Consider the following 11,853-nt stretch of genomic DNA (forward strand, 5'->3'; position numbering starts at 1 on the left):
TGCTGGCCCTCCCAATCTATTTTGCTGTACAGGAGATTACTAGAAACTAGGGATGAGCTTAGGGTTTGGGACAACCATGGCGGAGCTGTTCGCAGTTCGATGAGCGGGTGAACCATTAGGCCAGTTCGTCCGACCCACTGAACCTCTTTTTAAGTCAGGGTTGGGCAACTCCGGTCCTCCAGGGGTGCTTTAACTAAAAATCTCATTATCCCTCTGCCTTTGGGAGTCATGCCTGTGGCTGTCAGAGTCTTGCAATGCCTCATGGGACTTGTAGTTCCACCACAGCTGGAGGGTCAGAGTTTGTTCACCCCTGGTCTAGGGGTATTGAAAAACAAATGTGTTGCTTTTTTTTTTTTTAACAAATACAAAGCTGGATTCATAAACGTTGTTTCTATCTGCCTAGAGTTCAGCACCAGCCATTGTTCCCACTACAAGGTTATTTCCTGGCGCCACAATAAAGTAATATGATGTTGTATAACATTTTACAGTAAACGTGTCACTTTAAACGTTACAGCATTCTATCCATGCTATGTACATCCACCCAGCTCACCAGCACCTGACTATATCGTTCCTTACAATGAGCTGAACAACCTATATACAAATGAGTGTTTACCCAAATAAACTTTACATGCAGCGAGGGCATAAGTGGCGATTAATGCTGCAGTTCGGGTGGGAGAAAATGTTACTGCTCCTTTTGTCTATGGGATTCAGAATAAAGCCAAATACTTAAATGATTACTCCCCCGCCGTGTGTCCGGTTCCCCAAAGATGCTTCTCTTCTCTGCCCCACCAGTCCCATCTATTCAATGTCATCGTGAGCAATGCAGGACCAGCAGCGAGGACACCGAGGGCCACATCCTGTGAGTATCAGACAGCAGAAGCAAGCACCGGCTCCCGGGGGAACTAAGAAGAACTTAAAGTGTATGCATAGTCAAAACTTTTTTTGTAGTTTTGCATGGAGATGGGAAGGTTTAAAATCCCTGCCAGTTTATCTTTTGCTGTCTGTGTCCTTTTGGGTAGATTTCCATTCACTTCCTGTCCCTAGAGACGCAACAGGAAGTGAAAGCAAGCCTCCCTAAAGTCAGTTGAATTCCCATTTTTGACAGATGTCATGGGTACATATGTCCCATCTGGAAGATTGGAAATCTGCTCTCATGACAACTCTATAATTCTGGATTTCCCCTTACTTCCTGTCTCAGTGACAATGGTCATCAGAACAAATGGGGCGGTAACTTTCCCCCATGGGGTCACAGACAACACTAAAAAGTTGACAGAGACCCTAACCCAGGGGTGGGAACTCTGGCCCTCCAGCTCTTGAGGGCTTTGACCCTCCAGTCCCAGGAGGCATTCCAAGGCTCTGACAGCCACATGCATGACACCCAGAGGCAAGGCATGATAGGATTTGTAGTATCACCACAGTTTGAGGGCTGAATTTTGCCAACCCCTGATCTAAACAAAACAAGTACTTAACCCTTGCAGTGCAGAGGGAAACCCACACAGTCATTCCACTCAGATATGCCTGTCAGTTTTTCAGACGGCTCTGATCAGAAGACCGATGTTAGTCTATGGGCAGGCAAATATAAACGGATTTGCGTGAGGTTACCTCCGAGCCCGTGTAGGTCCGATAGACAAAAAGAGGAAAGTCCATTCTCATTTTTTCTGCCCTAAACAGGGCGGATCAGAAGTAAAATGATGATTCCTTTTTTTATCTGCCTGCCCAAAGATCTAACATGGGTCAGTCGGGCTGTATATTGTCCCCTATCACAGGATGGACACTGATGTCCTCTGCGTCACTTGTCAGCGCTATATAAATGCCTGTAATAAATACCATATCATGTGATATCTATTGGCACCTTTAGACAACCCTGCTGGACAAATAAATGATGATGCAATTTGGCAAACAGCAATGTGCAATGACGGGGATTTATTGACCATAGAGCAGACAGAATATAGTGCCACAAATCAGCTTCTACCTTCAGCTTGTTCAGTTAAACCATGAAAATGAAAGCTGGAAGCCGATTGGTTGCCATGCACAACTGCTCCAGATTCGGTCTGCTCCAGTCTAAAGGTGCCCATACACCTTACGATTATCGTACGCGATCGACTTTTCGTACGACAATCGCAAGGTGTATGGGGAGTGTGCAACCGCCAGTACTGTACTATCATACGACTTTGGTCTTTCCTGCATGTTCGAAAACTTCAGCCGATCGTACAATTTTCGCAAGGTTGTTGGCGTTTCCGTACGGCTTTTGATTTTGATTAACACTGCTCATGTGCAAATGAAAATACCTGCGGTCGATTACCGCAATTAGTCCAGGTGTTCTTTTTTAAATACCGCTGATTGAACCTTGCGATAATTGGGGCAGGATGGGCCCGCCGTGCAAAAATCGTACGACGGTTCAATCATCGGACGAAAAGTTTTGTCCGACGATCGCAATGTGTATGGGCACCTTTAGCAAATGCCCCTCAATGTGCAGTAACCCAGAGCTCATCTTTCATCAGTAAAGTGAAAGCTAGTTGCTGGGGGTTACTGCACTTTGTTTATCTATCTGGCTCCAGTAAAGCGGAAACGGCTAGGTTGCCATAGGCTACCACACTTCATCTGGCTTCAGTAAAGTGGAATATTGGTTGCTATAGGCTACTACACATTATCAGACTCCAGTTAAGTGGAATCGGAATGGTTGCAATAGGCTCCTGCAAAATGTTATCAGACTCCAGTACAGTGCAATCCGACTGGTTGCTATAGACTAGCTCACTTTGTTATCAGACTTCAGTAAAGTGCAACCCATTTTGTTGCTATAGACTACCTCACTTTATCAGACTTCAGTAAAGTGCAATCCGATTGGTTGCTATGGGTCAGAGCAGTTTGCTAATCAGACTCCAGTAAGTTGGAGCATCGGTTGCTGAAGTTGCAATAAGTCCACATGTCTTACACGAAATAGCTGAAACATTTGATCCGGGGCAAACACGTCACATACGTGTACTATTCCTGGCAGCGGTTTACTTTCTCTGCAGGTCTGAATAATTTACTCGATCTTCTAGTGAGCTTTTGATGTGTGTCAACTGACATGAGGCCCTTCCTCTCTCAGAAAAACTGAGGCTGACAGAGGAGGCCGTGCGGCACTTCTCTATGGCCGACACAACCTAGAATCATTATAAACTCTCCTGATCACTACATGGGATTGTTCAGCACACTTGACGCTAATAGACAAAATAATATAGGAAGTAAAGCGACCCATCATCAATAGTCGTCACTTAGGCAAGAAATGGAAACCCAGACAAAATGTTTTGTTTTCAGTTTTTGGTCATGCGGAACCTCCATTGTGGTTACTGCTGCCAGTGTCCCCACTGAGGAGCTTCCCTCTTGGAATCTCCCTAGCAGAGACACAGACAGTAGAGTAAACTTGATGCGGGTTCTGGCCCTTGCCAAGAATTTGAAAGGAAGAATCCCCTTTTGGAGAGATTCTGGTGACTGATGACCCCTTAGGAAGAAAAGGTAACTATCCTGAATGGTGTCACAGTCAGCAATAAGATACCAGCATTGTTTAACCCCACCCCCACTATAGCCAAAAGTGGAAAACATGATTTGGCCGGAGTTCCACTTTTAGAGTGCTGATAGGTGGTTACTTGCTATAGGTTTCTCTTGACCAGGAGAAAGCAACCTCGGCACTCCAGCTGTGCTGACTCAACAAATCCCACCATGCATCTCTCTGGGAGAATTGCCTGTGGCTGTCAGTCTTACAGTGCATCATGGGACTTTTAGTTCCACAACAGCTGGAGTGCTGAAGTTGCCGATCCCTGCTCTTGACCATGAATGATCACTGCTTACCTTAATAAGCCAAAGTGGGACTGTTAAGGCCCATTCACACAACAGCATTTTCGCTCAGACACAATGAAACACATCACAACCTGCAACGCATAACAAAAAAAGCACTGCAATGCGTGGGTTAGGAACACACACAAAAGCACACGTGTAGTAGTGTGTCCTTGGCCTGCACTGAGCTGCAGTACTCAGTTCTTTTTGTATGCGCTGCTGCAGGTTGCAGTGCATAATGTTGCGTCTGAAAGCAATGTGTAAAAATGCCATTTTCTTTATCCATGCAGTGATCTGAACTGAAGCGATCAGACATAATGCAAATTGTTGGGCAATGCAGGGTGGCGTGAACGGGCCTGTGCGTGCTGGGTGCAGCGCCAGGCTCCTGCACCATTTACACTTGGGTCCGTATGGATCTCCATTATAAGCTTAAGGAAGTGAATAATTGATTACATGTGCAGCGACATCACCGCCCTGTCGTCAGCGTGATGTGCCGAGTCCCTCTTCCACAGTGGTATTATTGCCATTCAAAGATCCCTGTAAATGGCTGACGGGCCAAGCCCTGCACAGTGCAGTTGAATCCAAACAGCAACCTGGAGCAAGAAGCACCCCTTGATGCATGTACAGTAAGTGTGCAGTGGATGTTTGGGGAATGTGACCATGTTACACTGTTGCAACTGAGCTCAGTGCATCATGGGTGCAATGCACAGGCTCCTGCATTATTGACCAAGCCCCAGATTCATACAGGGGTACAGACCTTCTATTGTGAGGGCAGGAGGAAGTAAAGAATGGACTACAAGTGCAGTACAGACCCCTGTGAATGGCTAATGGACACAGCCATGCTGAATCCAAACAACAACCTGGAGCAAGAAGCACCCCATGATTCAAGTAAGTGGCAGATGGGATTGGGGATTGTGGCCATGTTGCATTTTACACCCTTGCAGAGCATTGTAACTGAGCTCAGTGCATCCAAGGTGCAATGCACAGGCTTCTGTATTACTGACCCCCAGGTTCATACAGAAGGTATGGACCTTCTATGATGGGGCTAGAGGACATAAAAGGACAAACGTTTCATGTTGCACTCCAACTATGAGTGTAACATGAAACATGGTATCAAGGTGGGCTATGCCTATAAGCCAACATAATAGCCAGCTAAGATGCAATTACGGAGATAAATACCTGCCTTTTCCTTATCTGCAAATCCTAAAACATCTACACTCCAAACTGAGACAGCATAGAAAGCTTCAGCTTCAAGACCAGGCAACTTTCAAACCGATATCCTGACAGGATAAAGCATCTGATAATCTGGAAATGAACATTCTAGGCAATTAGACTTAAATGTCAGATCTCAGGGTATGACATACATGCTCAGCCAGACATAAAAAAAAGCCTTAAATTGTATGGACAGCCCTCATTCCAAGGCTTTATTTCGGAGCCTTTGATAAAAGACACCGAGGGTGTGATCAGCACATAAAAGAAACAGTAGCATCACAATGGCAGGCGTGTTTGTACAACAGGACAATGAGCCGATTTGGGGAGGGGGTCCCAATTACACAGCTAACTGCAGCCAAAAGGTTACTTTTGTATATGAGAACTGTGCAAAATTTGATGTGTTTTTCTACTCCAGACACTAAAAAGCGTGCATTCAAAGAGTGTGTACGTAGCAAAATCTAGTCAATGTGCTGCCACTCTGTGTAGAAAAAGTAAACATTACACACAATGTTCGCCCTAGTCACAGGAGCAGTACGGAGGGCCGGTGCACACCAAACGATTTATTGCGCACTTTGAGTCGTGCGATATCGAGCAAAACACAGATTCGCATTGAAGTCAATGGAGGCTGTTCACACCTTTGTGGTTTGTAGCGCGATCGAAATCGCCCGTCATGCGAAAAGGTGCAGGAGCTATTTTCCTCTGCAAGTTTCTTTACAATTAAAGACACTTGCAGAGGATCAAAAGATCAGCAACAGTGGAGAGCATAGGAAAATATTTTAGATCTGACAAGTTTTCCCTCACTAAACCCTAAGTGAAAACTCCAAATATGGACCGGTGCAAATCATTTTTTGTTTGATGAAAAAACTCAAAATTTAAAAAAACAAAAAAAAGTTAGTACAGATTTTTTTTTTTTTTTTTAAACTTGTCAAAATCCATTTTCACACTCTTGTATCCATGACAACTGCACTCAATTTGCATAGTTTTCCCAGTATTCTTGTCCCCTGCAGAAGAATTTCATGCAACCTCTGGTTTACACCTTGGATCAGGATCAGGTAACTCCAGCCGTTGTGGAACTACAAGTCTCATGAGGCATTGCAAGACTGACAGTTACAACTCCCAGAGGCATGTTGGGGTTTGTAGTTAAAAGCACAGCTGGAGGGCTGGCGTTGCCCACCCCTGCCTTAGATTTACCAATACATGTATTCCATTGGTGGTGGGAGATTTTAAAAGGCACTGCACTTTAGAGGGATGGCAGAGGAGTGCAATTTATTTGTAGTAGGCAAACCTTACCGCTTGGCACTCAGCAAGAACAATGGCATGGGCCCTAAAACATTTACAGAAGAGGGATCTTTGCTGTAGTTTACTATATAGTTTAACTGCTTTTTTATGAGGGGGGGGGGACACGGTTGAATAAACTTTAAAAACTTTTGATTGAACTTGGTCTCCATCAACTTGATAATGTAAAGGGCCCATCGTTTTAGTTCATCCAAAACTACTGTCTGATTTGCAACGCTGTCTGGCCATTATATGTGTCCCATTGACCACCATCACTGGGAATGGAAGAAAAGGAAAATCCAAAAAACTGAGGAATATACCAACCGACACAGCCCCAGTGACAGCCAAAGTAACAAGATAAACCTACAGGTAATATTTAAACTCTCTATAATAGAAAATCATTGCAAACCAATATGCACAAGAGACCCTTAAAGAAAAACACAAAACCCAAACAGTTCCAGACAAAATATATATTTAAAAATTCTTTACATTAAACATGTATATAGAAATGTGTACATTGTGTACAGTTTATTTCAATAACCAATATTGGCTCCCTAAAATTCAGGAAACCTTGGTGACAGTGTGTACAACTTTTCTACATCTGGCGTCTTTCAACAAAATAAAGAAAAAAAAAAAACCATAGTACAAAAGTGTCCTCCCCCCCTTTAAACTCTTAATCTGTGCAAATAAGACATCTTTTGGAACCTTCCACCAGAAAACTTCAAACATCCCGCTGTGCAGAAGATTCCAACTTCCTCCTCTTAGGATAACAGTTTGTGTTTAAAGATAAAGTGCTTCTACCCAGCAGAGGCTCTACCGGACCAAGATGTCCAACATGGTCATACAAATTCCAGCTTGCCATGTCCACTGTACATCCCCCAGTGTACCAGTGAGATTATTTTGTCATTGCCAAGGTCTGTATGCCTCATTTTATCACAGGTCAAGCAACAGTTTTCGTGCCCGGTGACCGGCACCATGCACTCCAAGTCTAACTTGGCTATTTGTCCTTTCTTCGTGTGGTGACCGTGAAAACTGTAATGTAGTCTGGACAGCATCTGCTGCCGCTGATCTTTTAGTCTCTTGTTCTCACTGCGGAGCATACGGAGTGCAAGCATTATAAGTAGCACCAGTATAAGTCCACCGGCTATAGGGACAGCTATGACAGCTGCTCTGAACCACAGTTCCTTGGAGGAATTTAGCTCCTGGACCTTTGTGATAAGGTTTCTTGTGCTTTCGTGTTGGTACCTGCCACCAGCGCCTGCAAGAGAAGTAAACATTTTTTTTTAGCATCCAGCACAGCAAAAGGACAGTAACATCACAAGTTAACAGTGGGCCTTAGTTAACTTAAAGTACAGATCACAATCAAATAACAATTGGAAAAGGAAATGTTAATTGTGATTGGAGTATTGGTATATTAGAGCTCCCTGGCACCCACAGGAAGGAGGACACTACAAGCAACAGGTTCACTTGGCTGCCACCCTTGCCAGACGGGCATGCTTACCTTATTTTCTCTACCCCACTGACAAGAATGAAGACAGGAAGCCATGTGCAGATTATAAAGACACTCTCCTTCCCCTGGGTTCCCAAGTAGCCCAACAACAGTGCTATCACGTGGGATAAAGGCCGAGGGAGCCACATTTTCTCCATACCCATACCTAGAGCAGCAGGTGAGCGAAGGTAAGGCATGTATATCGACCTGGGGAGGGCACAAGTTTGGTGACCCAAATGCTTTGCACAGCATTGGCAAAACAAAGGTTCTCTTTATAAAAAAGGGATAACATTAAAACTTTACTCAAAAGACCTTTACTCCCTTTAAAAACCAAAAAAAAAAAAACACACATTACAAAGAAAGCTAGGCAAATCCGTAAGGAGCCAGGAGACTTTGCCCAAAAAAGAAAAAAAAAAAAACCCCAAAAGGTTCCAGTTTTAAAATTCTCTTTCAAGGACACTTGCCATGAACACCAGCTGTAGACTGCCATTGTTAAACTTTCCCACAAAATGCTAGTTGTCTGGCCTTCTTCCTGGCACTTTGACCTAAATACAAGAGGAACTGCAATGACTCACATTTGTTGCATGTGTGTTCTAGTCTGACCCAGAAAGCTAAGCCAAGCAACTAGCATTTTCATGAGGCCAGCAATGGCAGCTTCCATATTTCTCATGCAAGACAAATCTAAGACTTTAGCAAACCAAAACGTTTATGTCTTGCACGGCGGTTTGTTTGCAGATGCTTGTAAGTTAGTTTGCTCCGAGCTTTAGCAGAGAACCTTTTGTTTGCGAGAGGCAAAAGATAAAACCCTGAGAAGTGCAGCGTCCACACAAATAATGGAACATTCTTCGCAAGGATGGGAAGACATGCCTGCGAACGGGCACTAAAAGCCAGACAGGAGCCAAAGGCTCAGACAGACATCAAAGCTACCTAACAGAAATACATCTTTAACTCTAACCATTCTTTTCCCACTGGTATCTCTAATTACAATAAAAACAAAATCATGTTTCACTCCTGGGGTGAGAAAGTACATCATGCAGGCCTCTGTAATTGCACATATCTTCATGACAGCACTCCAACTTGGGTATAGATGCCCCACTCTGGCTCCCTGCGCCTTTGGCCTTGCACACGTCTGCTGTGTTTGCAATAGAGTCCAAACAGCCGTGCGTGAGTGGTGAATTGATGTTCTGTGGGTCAAGCAACCTGGAAAAGCAGGCGTTTAATTCCGACTTGCACATGTATCCAGTTGCAACACAGTGCGGAGCGTCACAGTAGCATCTAATTTCACCTGGAAGATAGAAAAAGAAATGACACTTAATCACGGTTGTATTGACATGGTAGTAAAAACACAACCTGCACAGAGATGCACAAAGACTTGTATAATTACATACACCTATACCCAAGGGTTAGACCAGGGGTGAGCAAATCCGGACCTACAGCTATTGTGGAACTACAAGTGCCAGGAGGCTTTGCAGAAATGAGACATCATTTCTATGAGATGCGAAAGAACGGCAAACATTGCTTTGGTTCAAAACTACCTATACACTCGAGACAAATATGTTTTATATGACACAGGATGAAAATAAAAAAAGGTTTAAGAAAAACTTGTTGCAGATATATTTTAAAAAATCCTGTGTCATGTGTATTTGGCACTCAGTGGTGACCCCTGCACTCGCCGAGGTGTTACGTGACCCCTGTGTAAGCTGACAGAGAAAGGGACATTTCACAAAAGTCCTCTTCAGTCAACTTTATAAAAAAAACTGCAATCGTGAGCTTCACAATTCCTGGTGTCTTTGCCAAAGTCAATTCCTTTCAGCTGAAATGGAAAGCCATAAAAAGTTGGTCACAACTACAACGTGGGTTTCTCTACCCCTGACTTGCACGCGATCAGCAGTGTGGTTATAAAAAAGAGGGAGAGAAGAGAAAAAGGGGGTAAAAAAAACTGAAAATTCAATACTGCAACTTAAAAACTTACAAAAAAAAAAAAAGAGAAATTTCAGGAAACCTCAGGGAGGGAAAGAAAAAAAATGCTAAAGGAAACGATAAAAGGTTCCCTTCATAAAACTCCCCTCAGCGGGCCCCTGAAATCTGAAGTGAACACAAATTCATGTTCTAAGGCATAAAGGCTTTAATTAACATAGCTTCCATATCGCAAGAATGCCACATTTCAAAGCTTACCGGGGTGGTTTTATCTGTGCACATGGAAGAAAAAATTTACACAAACACACACAAGGATGCAAATGAGAAAATATTCTCAAGTAGGTAAAAAGTAACATTTACATGTATATTTTGTTTAGGAAACTGGAGGGAGTTGAAATGACATGTTCAAAGAGCAACTGTGACCTGGCAATAGATAATGAATAGATGTTACCACAGGGGAGGACAAAATCAATACAGAATTCAGCAGCAGCTGTCCAATCCAGGAGCAAGCAGTATTTGTTTTATTCATTTATTTTTAGGAGTCAACTTCATTGACAACTAGAGAAATCAAAATATATATATAATTTTTTTTTTTTTATTGTATTATTTTAACTGTATGCTGATGGGCTGCATACATTCCAACCAACAGGAGATCACCACACACACGGCTATGCCTACTGAAAGCTCATTTCCGATTGGTTACTGTGGCTTACTGTACAGCACTTGACCTTGCATTTTTGCAAAGAGTAAATAAAATAAAGTCGATCCAATTATCAGTTAACTAAAGTCCCGCAAAGAATCAATTCTGATTGGTCAGTGTGGGCTGCTGACATTTTCTGATCTGTGCCAGATGGAATAAGCCCCTACATGTCAGTCATTTATTGTGAGCCTGTGAGAACTCCCAACAGATCAGCTGAAGATTAGAAATAAAAAGTTATAAGAACAATGCCATCAGCCTAAAATTGTTAAAACTGTAAACTACACATTATATTAAGCTAAGACCGGACAAATCCCAGGAGACAGCTAGCCAATGCTCCCCAAAAAAAAGACAGCGAGAACCTAACTTTTAAGATTTTCTCTAGGTGTTCCCAATGGAGCCGGCTCATGGATTGGACAAACTGGCTCCTGAATTCCACATGCATTTGTCCACCCCTGTACTAAGGCTGATGTACTATGTTATATAGGTTAATGTACTATGAGAGATATAAATAGATATATAGTGATGTACTGTGTTATATGTTATACAGGTTAGTGCTAATCTACTAGATTCTATAGTGTATTGCTGATTTACTAGGTTATATTTGTTAATACAACACTGATATACTAGGTTATATGGGGCAATGTTGATATATGTTCATGCTGATGTACCATGTTCTGTAGGTTAATGCTGATGTACTATATTGTAATGCTTATGTACTAGGTTATATTTGTTAATACAGTACTGATATACTAGGTTATATAGGGCAATGTTGATATATGTTCTATTAGTTAATGCTGATGTACTATGTTATATAGGTTACTGCTCACCTACTATGTTTTATAGGTTAATACTGATTTACAAAAATAAAATACTGATTTACTGTTAAATACATTAAAAAGTTATTTTAAAGTTACAAGACTTGGATGTGTTCTTGGAAAAGGTGTCTTTGCCAGGCAAAGAATGACAAAGGGGCAAAGTAACCAGCACCAACCACCCAGCAGGCAATTGTAATTGCCCTAATTGAAATGGTCTACAGGCTGTTGTACTGGCACATCTTTGAGGAATAAGCCAGCCGGCCGTGTTTGTATTTAGGTGGACTTTGAAACTGTTTGTTTGGCCCTCCTAGAGCTCCCAGATTCGGCAGATCAGCCTTATCTAGAATGCGAGGAGGGAGAGTGCTTACAATGCAGGGCCAGGCCCAGATGTTGTTACAGTGCAGTCCACCTTGAGATCACATTTCACCCCTGTGCACCGAGCTCTGGCTCCCCTGCTTTAATAGCTTAGTTAATGGAAGCCAAATGACAGGAGCGCCTGGGTAACAGAAGTCATTGCATTAGCACTGACCAGATCTCCCTCAGGCTTTCAAAAGGCCAAAGTGCACTGTGGGGGGGGAGGAAACTTTTATCCTGCTCCTTTAAAAAGAAAAAAAAAAAAAAGCCAAATAAAA

The 11,853-nt window shown here is 42.8% G+C and overlaps 1 protein-coding gene across 1 annotated transcript in view; it reads right to left on the minus strand.

Annotated features, from left to right (window-relative positions):
• Positions 1-6,762: 6,762 nt before the first annotated feature.
• The window catches only part of BAMBI (BMP and activin membrane bound inhibitor), a 7,933-nt gene continuing 2,842 nt past the window's right edge, over positions 6,763-11,853 (minus strand). Inside the window, exons 2-3 of the mRNA XM_018558731.1 lie at positions 8,790-9,074; positions 6,763-7,561 (exon numbers count right to left, since the gene is read on the minus strand). Coding sequence (XP_018414233.1) covers positions 7,140-7,561; positions 8,790-9,074 — 707 coding nt within the window. The 3' untranslated portion in view covers positions 6,763-7,139. The remainder of the gene's footprint in view (positions 7,562-8,789; positions 9,075-11,853) is intronic.

This window comes from Nanorana parkeri, unplaced genomic scaffold, assembly GCF_000935625.1.
Source record: "Nanorana parkeri isolate BGI_ZX_2015 unplaced genomic scaffold, ASM93562v1 scaffold355, whole genome shotgun sequence".
In the NCBI taxonomy this organism is placed as follows: domain Eukaryota; kingdom Metazoa; phylum Chordata; class Amphibia; order Anura; family Dicroglossidae; genus Nanorana; species Nanorana parkeri.